Source organism: Chiloscyllium plagiosum, chromosome 34 (genome assembly GCF_004010195.1).
Source record: "Chiloscyllium plagiosum isolate BGI_BamShark_2017 chromosome 34, ASM401019v2, whole genome shotgun sequence".
Taxonomy (NCBI): Eukaryota; Metazoa; Chordata; class Chondrichthyes; order Orectolobiformes; family Hemiscylliidae; genus Chiloscyllium; species Chiloscyllium plagiosum.
The window spans coordinates 26,278,955-26,291,595 of NC_057743.1; the positions used below are offsets into that span (position 1 = coordinate 26,278,955).

The window sequence follows — 12,641 nt, forward strand, 5'->3', positions numbered from 1 at the left end:
TGATGGAAAATAAACTAGTCCCACCAGTGTTTTCTGAGTCTTGCTATTCTTAATCCCCATTCATAATGATTCTGCTTCCTCATTTTCTGAACCAATATTCTTTTCCATTAATCTCCATCCTTTATTATTAGGCTTACACAACCTCTTTTTCCATTCTGCCAGTCATTTTGAAATGTTGCGTACACTGGAATATTTGTTTCCCATCTTTGGTCACTTTGTTCTTACATCTAGTGATGGCAATTAGATCTAAACCATATCTTTCTCTTTTTCTTTACAGGTTCATCTGTCTTATTGCAGATTCTCTGCACATCCAGACAAAGTAGCTTCAATTTTATTTTTACGACAGTTCTCGGAGGCACTATTGCCACTAAACTCTGCTGCTTCTGGTCCCATCAGCATGTACTTACCCACATTGATAGGCATCACTATTATCTCAACGTTTCTATTTGGATTTGGACATATCTCTTCACCTGAAAATCTTCCCTATCTCTGTAGTTTAAAACCATTCGTCCCTATTCTGGTCATAGTAGTCTATGCACTATTGTGTTTTGACATTTTGTTTCCTTCCTGTCACATTCTACTATTACTTGTACTGCAATTCTGGACTACTACCTTGTATTTTGTCTTTAACTTGCATTTCGGAAGAAGAAACATAGACAATACAAGCTCAAAGGCACAATTTTGAGGGGAGTACAGGAGCAGAGGAAACGTGGAGTTCAACTGCATGATTCTCCAAAGATGGCCAGGCAAATTGAAAGAGTTATGATGAAGATTTATAGGATCCTTGGGTTTATAAATAGAGATAGAGTATAAAACAAGGAAGCGATGCTACATCTCATTGTTCAGACCTTATTTGGAGTATTATGTTCAGTTCAAGGTACTTTATTTAGGAAAAGATGTAGGGGTTTGGGTTAGGACAAGGGAAAAGGTGCCTCAAGCTCTAAAATTGTTGAACTTGATATTGAATCCAGAAGGCTGTAGAGTTGCCTGCCACTTCAATACACCACCTTGTTCCCTGGCCAACATCTCTGACTCAGATCTGTTGCAGTGCTCCAGCATAGTTCAGCACAAGCTGGAAGTACAGCATCTCATTTCCTGCATGGGGTCTAACCTTCTGGACTCAATATCAAATTTCACAATTTCACCTAAGTCCTTACCCCACTTTGATATCACATGGTCTGTTATTACATACAACCCATTGTTAGCCACTAATCATCCCCATTAGCAGTCATTCATTCTCCGAGGGGACTCATTATTCACTCTTTTGTCTGTCCAACTGTTCTTCTTTCTGTTTGGGCTCTATCTCTACCTACCGTTTACCCCTTATCCCCTTCCTCCACCCTATATTCTAATTAAAAAACTTGTTCCTAGCTACATCAGTTCTGAAGAAGGATCACTGGACTGGGAAACATTAACTCTGATTTCTCTCCACAGATGCTGAGGTTTTCCAGCAATTTGTTTTGTTTTGTATTTCAGGCATCTGTAATTCTTTCGGTTTGTTTGCCCCAGAACATCAGCTGAGTTTCTTGATTAATAGTCTTGCAATAATAGCACTAGGCCTCCACCATCTCATTACCCAATGTGTGATCCTCAAAGTTTCTGCAACAATATCTATCATATGAATTGAACAAGTAACTAGTTGCAAAAATTGTATTGTGGTAACTAGATTTCTAATTAGACCAGAAAGTGGTTTTCCTTGGCCACATGAATCAAGCAGACCCTATTAGATGTTTAGAGATTTGTGGCAATAACCTTCATCATAAGCAGCATGCGTATAGGTTAGAGTGGTGCTGGAAAAGCACAGTAGGCCAGGCAGCATCTGCGGAGTAGGAAAATCGACATTTCAGGCAGGAGCCCTTCCTGCTGAAGGGCTCCGGTCCATAATGTTGATTTTAGTACTCCTCGGATGCTGCCTGACCTGCTGTGCTTTTCCAGCACCACTCTAATCTTGTCTCTGGTCTCCAGCATCTGCAGTCCTCACTTTTGCCTTTGAGCAGCTGGTATGGTATAGTGTAGTGTAGTGTAGTGAGTTGACATGCTCATAGAAGGACTGGTTTCAGGAGTGTGCTTTTCGGGTGCTGATCAGCACCAAGAATAAGCTCAAACTTCTGACTGTATCTGTATATGTTGAAAATTAGCATGACTGCAAATACTCCAGGCTCTTGTGGATACATAGATCCTGAGAATCCATACCTTCATAGTTTTGTGCTGCTGATTTTTTTCTATTTTAGAACACATTGCAAAGATAATTATTACAGCCAGTCTTTCCCATTGCCAGCATGTGTGATAAAGCCATTGATAAATCTAACTTTGTCAGTGCCTATAGTTCAATAGTGATTGCTGTTGTGACATTGAACCATAACCTGAACTGTCCTTAGAGTCTGAACCAGCAAAACGTTCGATATTCCCATGCTGCACTCCTATTGCGTTGATTGATATTTATATAAATGTCACATAGCCCAGCAGTAACACAAACATAGCAAGAGATTTGATGGAAGGGGAGAAGTGGGGTGACAAAAAAAATTGAGAGAGAGATTTATAGTGAAGATACATCATATTGGAGTCAATATGCAAGACCTGAGTTGGTGCATAAACAAAATAGGTGGGATGAGAGTTTCAGTTTACAGTAGTAGTAGTTTGGTTGGGGGTAGTTTGCAGGGATAGGGATAAGGCAGGAGGGGATTTCTATTCAAAAGCAAGGTTTATTATGGTAATAGCGTCTGGTTTTAATTTTAATTTTCTTTATACATCAAATAGACTTCATAAAATGGAATCTTCTTCCAGGGTACAGGAATCACTGACAAAAGGTCTGAATCCCAAACTTCAAATTGTTACAGCATTCTGTGACAGATGACACGGAGAAACCCACAACCGGATGTTGCTATTTAGTGATCTGTAAAAGCAGTTTTTAAATCTTTGTACATTGAAAAGAACCAAAAAAATTCTACATACATAAAAATAATTATATGTGCACTCTCTTTAATTTATGGGACACTGAAGAGTTTTAGCAGCTGGTCTCTGTTCAGGTTCAACTTCTCATCACAGCCTGCAAATCACTTTCTCCTCAGCCATCTGTGTCAATCCTGTGTGCTGTGAAGGGAATCAGAGGAAACAGTTATTTTGCAGTAACGGATAACTCATCGATGAGCAGGAATAACCAAATCTAGTAGCATCTTCAAAACAAAGAAGCTGATGAGACAGCTTTATTAGTGAAGAACTTCAACTGAAAAGTTAATGGGTTACATTTTCAAATTTAACGCAAGGTTCAAATAAATCAAACATTTCCATCACTTTCATAAAGGCAAAAACACTGAAAGCAAACAAAATCTCAGTTTGCAGCAGTAACAAACTTTTAAATTGGACAAAAATGCTGATTGCAACAGATTTATTCTGTGTGGGTTGGGAGACAATGGAGATGATGAAAAGTCCTCAATGACATGGTGAGCTCTTATTCCCAGTTCACTAGATACAAATTTCACTTCCATACAGTTACTTTCTCCACTGAAATTTCACATTTCAGTCATTAATATGGAACATTTCCAAGAACTTTCTGAAGTGATATGGTCAGTAATACCTTGGGCTTGGGGTGGATAAAAATATAGCAAGACAATTAAACTTTTATTCAATTGAACCTTGCTTGAATTCATATTAACTGTCCTTTCTATTTAAGTGCTTGCATGACGTCTTGCAAAATAAATTTCATTCCCCCAAATTATGTTTAGCTTTGATTTCCATTTGCAACTCTTCAGATAATGTAGCAGTCAATATACAAATGCAATCTAACCTACAAAAAGTTCAGGCTTGTGCTTTAACAGGAAAGTAACTCATTTCCCACACAACTGTCAGACATTAACCATTTCTGACAATTTCCCCTGACAATCAATGTGGTGTAAATGAGCCAGCAAGTTCTCAAAATACAGGTCTCTCAATCTCCTGCACTCATTGATGGACTAGTGTCTGTTTAACGTAGTTATTTTTCCTGCAAGATCCAGTTCACGTTCTCATTTATTAACAAACTGATGGCCCAAGGTATTACTGACCATATCACTTCAGAAAGTTCTTGGAAATGTTCCATATTAATGACTGAAATGTGAAATTTCAGTGGAGAAAGTAACTGTATGGAAGTGAAATTTGTATCTAGTGAACTGGGAATAAGAGCTCACCATGTTATTGAGGACTTTTCATCATCTCCATTGTCTCCTGGACATAATTTTGAATATAACTCACATTGCTTTGGTATCCTGAGGGATTCATTATCGGCTGTCATGACCTGGTGCAGAACCCCTCGGAACAAATAGATCACTTTTAGGCTCTTTTCCTCTCCGACACATGGGTCATAGAATCCTGGTACACTAATCTGTAATAAACATATAGTTTGTGAATGATTATACAAACACACAACCGAATTCAGTAGGAAGAATCTGGCAATGTACACTATAACAGGTCCTCAAGGAAATTAAAATTCAAACTTTGCTCTCCCCATTTAATGACAACTTTGTTTTGGAACTTTAACTTACCTCACTGGTATGTAGCAGCTTAACTCAACTGGCAGCACATTGAACTTTGAGACAAGTAATTGCAGGCTCAAACCCTGTTGCAGTATTTGACTATACAATTCGGACTAACAGACCAGTGCAGTAATGTGGAAATACTGCACTCAGATGAAATATTAAATTGAGATTATTTTAGCTGGGTGTATTACAGCAGGTTCTCCAAGTTACCTGGTCAACAATTATCCTAAACAATATCAGAACTGAACAGCATTGCTATTTGTGAAAGGTTCTGTGTGCAAATGGACTATGTGTTTCCTTAAATTGCAACAATTACTGTACTTCAATTGTACGAGACATGTTCTGAGATGTACTAAGGTCACAAAAAACATTTTAAATTAAAGTTCATTCTTTGTTTAATAGAACATATCTAGGTTCAATGTTGAGAAACTACCCGAAGAATTATGAACCGTGTTCAAGGTTCCTGAGTAAAGGGGATGAATTGGCAGCATGGTGACTAAACACTTTGACCAAGTGGTATATTATAAGGAGCTTTTTGATGGCCAGGACAGAGCACAGAGGTGGAGAGATTTGAAAAGAGAACGAAAGAGCTGTACATTATAGTATGGGATGTTACATCACTGCTTGGATCAAATTCCCACATCATAGCACTCAATAGTTTGCAGTCACCTCAGGTCAGCAGGTTACACGTTACAGGCCCTCTCCAGAAACTTGAGCAAATATTGTAGGCAAGCAGCACTTAGGAACAGCAGCACCACTGAAATGCCACCTCTCAGATAAGCTGTAAACTAAAGCCCTGTCTGTTGCCTCAGGTGGCACTATTGCAAAGAAAAGAGTAGGGGAGTGGTTCACAATGTGTAAATATAACTTCAAAGTTTGGGTGAAGATTTGTAGCTCGGGTGCTCGTTGTTGTGGTTCTGTTCGCCGAGCTGGAAATTTTTGTTGCAAACGTTTCGTCCCCTGTCTAGGTGACATCCTCAGTGCTTGGGAGCCTCCTGTGAAGCGCTTCTGTGGCGTTTCCTCCGCCATTTATAGTGGCCTGTTAGTTGATGTTCATGGATGCGGATCGTTAGCTGTCTTCCTGTTTGTCCTATATAGTGTTTTGTGCAGTCCTTGCATGGGATTTTGTACACTACATTAGTTTTTGTACACTACACTACATTAAATATAACCTTGGTATTTAAAAAAAAGGAGGGAATCAAAGGCCATTAGTAATAGGTAAAACTGCTAGAATCCATTATTCAGGACACAGTAATTGGGCACTTGGGAAAATCACTACGAATAGGAAAAAATCATGGTTTACCTTTTTGAAGGTGTAATAGTAGGTAAAGGGAAATCAGAGAAATGTAGTATATTTGGATTTTCAGAAAGCATTCAGCAAGGCACTAGAGGAAATTGCTGCACAAGATTATGTCCATGGGATTGGGGAAAAATACGTTAGTTCAGATAGGCTAATGGACAGAAAACAGGATGTATAAATGGACTGGCAGTTTTCCAGATAGCAACGTGTAACTAATGTTGTGTTGGGAGGATCAATGTAAAGAGCAATAGCTCAAGCAATCTAGATCGAGATTTGGATGACTGGATTGAATGTAATATAAAAAAGTTTGCTGACAATGCAAAGTTAGGGGAGAAAAGAAACTGAGGAGCTTGCAACGAGTATGCAAAGGAACACAGTCGGGCTAAGTGGATGGATATGAACTGGCAGATGGAATGTAAAGAGTATAAGTATGAAATTCATTCCTGATGAAGGGCTTTTAACCGAAATATCAATTTTCCTGCTCGTTGGACAATGCCTGACCTGCTGTGCTTTTCCAGCACTACTCTAATCTAGACTTTTGCCATAAGTATGAAATTTAGATTAGATTAGATTAGATTACATTACAGTGTGGAAACAGGCCCTTCGGCCCAACAAGCCCTGCACATCTTTGGACTGTGGGAGGAAACCGGAGCACCCGGAGGAAACCCACGCAGACACGGGGAGAACGTGCAAACTCCACACAGTCAGTCGCCTGAGGCGGGAATTGAACCCGGGTCACTGGCGCTGTGAGGCAGCAGTGCTAACCACTGTGCCACCGTGCCGCCCGGCAAATTATCCACAATGATGGGAAATATGGAAAAGAGGAATAGTTTCAAAAGATAAAGCATTATTATAATGCTGGTAATAAGAATTTGGATTCCTCTGCACTTGAATCACAGAAGTAAAATGATCTCTGGTGCTCTGGTTTCTTCCCACGACCCAAAGATGTGCAGATTAGGTGAATTGGCCATGCTAAATTGCCCATAGTACATCAGGGAGGTGTAGGTTAGTTGCATTAGTCAGGGGTGAAATGTGGAGTAATAGGGTAGGGGAATGGGTCTGGGTGGGTTGCTCTTCAGAGGGTCGGTGCGGACTTGTTGGGCCGAAGGGCCTGTTTCCATACTGTAGGGATTCTATGATAACACATTAGAAAGGCAAATTGTACGTTAGCTTTAACAGCAAAAGAATTGAAGAACGTACAAGAATAAGAAAGTCTTGATACAAGTATTATGACTTTGGTAAGATCACAGCAGAAGACTGCAGAAGGATGGATGTACTTACTTTAGAGGAATTGCAACAAAGGATTACTAGGATGGATTCTTGGAATGAGGCTGCTGCCCTATAAGAACAGTCGAGTGGACCCATGCTCTCTCAATGTCAGAAGAATGAGAGGTGATCTGACTGAAAAGCATAAAATTCTAGGACAACTTGGCAAGGTAGATGTTCAAGAAAAATGCTCCCTTTGCTCCTGAATTGGGGGCATAGATTCAGGATAACTAGATTGTCACTTAGGAATGAGATAAGGGGAAATTCTTTCACTCGAAAGATTGGAACCTTCAGAATTCTCTGCCCCAGAGTACTGTGATGCCAGTTAATGAGTATATTCAATACTGTGATCCAGACATTCTTGGTCAATAAGTTAGGATAGAGGAGCTGATGTGGCATTTCAACCATGATCTCATTGAAAGTTGAAGGAGGTTTGAAAGACTGAAGAGCTATTTCTACTCCCACTTCTTAGCTAATGTGTGTCTTAGCCAATAATTATCTCCCAATCAACATCTTAAAACAGATTATTGCATCATTGTCACATTGTTATTCTGTATAAATTGTCTGTATAAATTGGCTTCTGTGTTACTTTAATTACAATAGTAACAACACCTCAGAATGACTTAAATGGCTGTAAGGTGCTTCAGGAAGTTGAGGCTGTGAAACGGTTGCATAAATGCAAATATGTCTTTGCTGTTCTTCTTGATCATTGCTGAGATACACTTGGGAGCCACACTTCCGCAGGTCAGAAGAAACCTTGAGGAGAGATTGAATTAAGAAGAAGCAGGTACGGCAGGTAGTTAAAAAGATAGAGAAAGGGAAAAAAAAAGTTCTCTTGGTCCAGAATGAGAGCAGTGAAAGCAATACAGTGTTGGCAAACCAATGCAAAGGGCAACTTTTTATCAAATAAATATTTAGCCTCACCTTACAGGCTTCAGTAAGAATGAGTTTTGACTCCTTTACCAGACACTGAAGAGGAACTGTCACATCAATCACCTTGGCCCTCTCATTCTTCCCACTGCTGTCAGTTACAAACTTTCCATACCAGGCATTGGTAATAATTAAGCCTGAGGAGACAAGTAGATATTTACACATGTTCAGCAATATCATATTCACACAGACATGCCCAATACTGCTGTACAAAGCAGTGGGAGTCTAAAACAGAGATTCTCAATACGAAGTTCATGAACAGAACGATTCTTAAGGATTGTGATGAAAGCTTGGGGGTCAGTGGATTCCCGTCTTTGTAGGGTCTGGCACAGCGTGGCTATATTTGTTAATTTGGTCTGGGTTTATCTGAATTATAATATTCAAGATATGAAACATCCATAGCAATTATTGATTAGCTCTGGCTTTCTTTCCATTCCCAATCTGCGCTTTGCCATTTAGTACAAGGGGATTCCAGGATTGTGTGAATATTGGACTCAAGGACCCCCTCGCATGTTCAGATGTGGGTCATAGACTCTTGAAGAATGAGGCTATGGATCAGATGAGAGAATTTCTCTCTGAAACTACATAAATATTAGCAGAAGGCAGATACATAGAGAAGACTGGAAACATGGCTATCATAATCTTCTCACATTATATACAGAATCTAAGAATGATGATGTTGAGAAGTGCAATTTCTCCACAGACATAAGCCACAGATTTCTCTCCTCCTCTTTCGTGAACATATGGGTCCAAACTGGTTTACATTTTTTCATTATCTTCAGCTATGATATTCACTATTTTGGGAGAAAGTGAGGACTGCAGATGCTGGTGATCAGAGCTGAAAATGTGTTGCTGGAAAAGTGCAGCAGGTCAGGCAGCATCCAAGGAGCAGGAGAATCGACGTTTCGGGCATGAGCCCTTCTGAAGGAATAAGAAGGGCTCATGCCCGAAACGTTGATTCTCCTGCTCCTTGGATGCTGCCTGACCTGCTGTGCTTTTCCAGCAACACATTTTCAGCTTTTATTCACTATTTTGCTCAGGTAGACATTACAAAGTAAATTAATCTCTCAGCGTTGCATTAATTTGGAGGAAGAATTTCAATTTTCAATAAACTTTCCGATGTTTTTCTCTACAGTTTTGTAGCTCAGGCCACTTTACAGTCAGTGGCTGGCTTATGCAGCATTAATGGGTGAGAAGAAAATGCAGCAAAAAAATACCTGACAGATGATTGAAATTGAAATCCAGATAAGCAATATTAAGTTCTGACCTAGTTTGGACTCTTCTATTTCTATTATCCTCCTCACAGACTCCTGCATCAACCGGACCTTAAAATTAAAAGCAAAAACTATTAAAGAAAGTCTTAGTACTTTTAATAGATTACTCCCTACTCTAAATGATGTATATGCATTGAATTGATTTTCCTACTCGATGCAGAAAATAAACATTTGTGAATTTCTCATGGCCAATTTTTATAACTCAAACCCTCCACTCCTGACAACATCTTGACAAATCTTTTCTGAACTCTCTCCAGAATAACAAGATCCTTCTTAAATAGGGCAATCAGAACCACACACATTATTTCAGAAGAGGCCTCATCAAGTTACTGTACAACCTCAACATGATGTCCCAACTCCTATACTCAAAGGTCTGAGAAAATGAGGGCAAGTGTGCCAAGTACCTTCTTAACCACCCTGTTTACCTGTGATGCAAGTTTCAAAGAATTATGTGCCTGAACCCTTACCTCTCTGTTCTACAGCACTAGCCAGGGCTTTACCATTAATTGTGTAAACCCTGCCCTTGTTTGTTTCACCAAAATGCAATACCTCACATTTATCCAAATTAAACTCGGTCTGCCATTTCTTAACCCTTTGACCAAATTGATCAAGATGTCTTTGTAATCTTAGAGAACCTTCTTTGCTGTCCACTATACCACTAATTTTGGAATCACCTGCAAAATTACTGACTACGTTTCCTATATTCTCATCCAAAGAGAATTTTGCATCCAATTGGTAAGTTCACCCTGAATCGAATGTGATCTAATTTTATTAATTAGTCTATCCTTGCTTTCGGATTAAAGCTCCTAAGTCTAGCTGGAGTCTGAAACCATGTGATCCAACCCAAAAACTAGAACCAGGAGGAGGCAAGTTAAGAGACATTTCTTCAGGTAAAAGATGGTAGAAGTGTCAAACTCTCTCCCACCTAAGTAGTTGAAGCTAACTCAATTAATAGTTTTAGGGTTTTTTTTGCTAGCTAAGGTTATCTAGAGACATGAAGCCAAGATAACACAGCAGAATTACGATACAGGTCAATCATGAACTTAGTGAACAGTGCAACAGGCTATATGAGTTGAATGATTATTTATTCCTACGTAACTGCTGTGAAGAATGTTGCTGTCACATATAAGCAGATGAATGAGCAGAAGTAGGCTACTTAGCTCCTTGAGCTTGCTCTGCAATTCAATAAGGTCACGGCTAATCTAATTGTAACATTAAATTAGCATTCCCACCTAGCCCTAAGAATCTTTCAGCTCCTTTCTTAACAGAATCGACCTATCTCTGCCTTTAAGATTCTGTTTCACCTTTTTAGGAAGGGAGCTCCAAAGACTCACGCCATCATCTTGGGTGGGGAACTCTGATTTTAAAACAAGTAATCCCTCTCTCAGATTATATGAGATTTATACCATTTCCTCTCCTTGTTTCAACGACTGCACTTACCGCTGCCTCAGCCTCTTGTTTCTTCAATGCTATAGTACTCGATGAACTTTCTCTTTGTTTCTCTAATTCTCTGTCACATATATGCACACAAAACAAAACAGCACGTTATTTAAGTGACCGCCAGAAGTCTCAAATTTTTACACCCAGTAAAACAAAAAAAAATGGTATTAAAAGGATTTCCTAACAAAGTAGGAGAAATACAGGGAAAAACAGCTGAAAATAAACAACCTGAGCTACAAATCTTCTCAAAACTCGCTATGAGCAATCTAACAGGGTTTCATTGATTTAGTTATTTTTAAATCAACCTGTTTGGACTCATTATGACTCACCTCTTGGGTTAGTGGGAGTTGAACTTGGTCCAATTAGCTCAAAAGTAGAGACATTACCACTGTGCAACAAAAGCCCAAGCCTATAGTGTAGCCATAAAGAGCCATAAATTTATACAGCATGGAAACAGACTCATTGGTCCACCTAGTCTACGCTGACCATGTTCCCAAACCAAACTAATCCCACTTGTCTGCGTTTGGCCCATATCCCTTCAAATATTTCCTGTTCATGAACGTATCCAAATGTCTTCTAAACAGTGTAACTGTGCCAACATCCACGACTTCCCCGGCAGTTCATTCCACACACGAATCACTCTCTGCGTAAAATAGTTTCCCCTCGTGTCCTTTTTAAATCTTCCTCCTCTCACCTTAAAAATATGCCCCTAGTTTTTTGAACTCCCCCACTCTAGGGAAAAGATCTTTTCTGTGCCCCTCACAATTTTATAAACCTCTATGAAGTCACCCCTCAGCCTCAATGGCTCTAGGTATAAGGACCCCCAGCTGTCGGCATTAATTTGAGTTTGAATGGCTCCAATACAGAAGATGATATTTTACCAACATAGTGTACTCTATTAATTTATTGCAATCTCCATAAGCTTTGATGGAAACCTAAACGGACTGACACAGTTAATAAACAAAGTTAAATTACGTAGTTATATCATTTCGAATCTTTACAATTTTGGTAATTAGATATATAATTTATTCAATATTGAAGTTAGGAGGTAATAATACTGATTTAATTATAACCTCGTAAATCAATGAGAATAAAGTTTGGCGTACATGTTATTGGTATCAAGGTCTTCCTTTCTGTGAAAAAATATTCTCGGGTGATCCTTCATCTAAATACTAAGCAAAAAGTCTTAGCTTCTGAGACGAGCCATTTTCAGTCTAATAAAGGTCATAGGCAAAAATTACCTCACCGAAATAGAACATTTCAGCTAGTGCTGCTGACAGCCAATTGATAACTACATTTCTCTACCAGATTGTTGTGGAGTTGAGACGCATCAGAAACTTTCTCTTGTGCCACCCAGTGGCCTGTACCATGATAGCTGTCACAGCAAACTTTAATGGGAAATATTGACATAGAAATTTACAATGGCAAAGATTGCAATGAAAATTCATATTTAGGAAAGAAATCTGAATTGGAGAAAAATAATTAAGATTTGCATGCAAAATATTTAAAATACTTCATGCAATGGATTGAAGATAAAGTTGCAGGTAAAAATCTAACAAATATGTGTCGTTTATATAAACTAAATGGTAAAGATCCAAGATCAGACTATCCACCAGGTTCTAAAAGATTGCATTGGAAAATTTAGAAATTGAATAGTGGACACTTTGAATCAGCTACAGGCAAGTGTCAAACCAAGGGTATCAGACAGTTTATAAGTAGAACAACGCCACTGGCTTAAAATAGTGCCTAACCGATCCAAGAATCTAATAGACAGTTTGCAAAAACTGAGATAGTACTCACATTCTCTTACTAGATTATACCAGAGTATTTAGTAATCATCATAAATTTCTAAGTGCACAATGGATTTCAATATCAAATAGCATTAGTTTGCTTTTCCTCTTTGGATGCCTGGGGCTTTCT

General features: G+C 38.9%; 1 protein-coding gene across 3 annotated transcripts in view; it reads right to left on the reverse strand.

Annotated features, from left to right (window-relative positions):
• Positions 1-2,705: 2,705 nt before the first annotated feature.
• The window catches only part of dnajc11a (DnaJ (Hsp40) homolog, subfamily C, member 11a), a 45,090-nt gene continuing 35,154 nt past the window's right edge, over positions 2,706-12,641 (reverse strand). For all 3 annotated transcript variants that reach the window (XM_043675988.1, XM_043675989.1, XM_043675991.1), the window contains exons 12-16: positions 10,722-10,791; positions 9,275-9,332; positions 8,002-8,144; positions 4,228-4,357; positions 2,706-3,090 (exon numbers count right to left, since the gene is read on the reverse strand). In XM_043675988.1, coding sequence (XP_043531923.1) covers positions 3,065-3,090; positions 4,228-4,357; positions 8,002-8,144; positions 9,275-9,332; positions 10,722-10,791 — 427 coding nt within the window. In that variant the 3' untranslated portion in view covers positions 2,706-3,064. The remainder of the gene's footprint in view (positions 3,091-4,227; positions 4,358-8,001; positions 8,145-9,274; positions 9,333-10,721; positions 10,792-12,641) is intronic.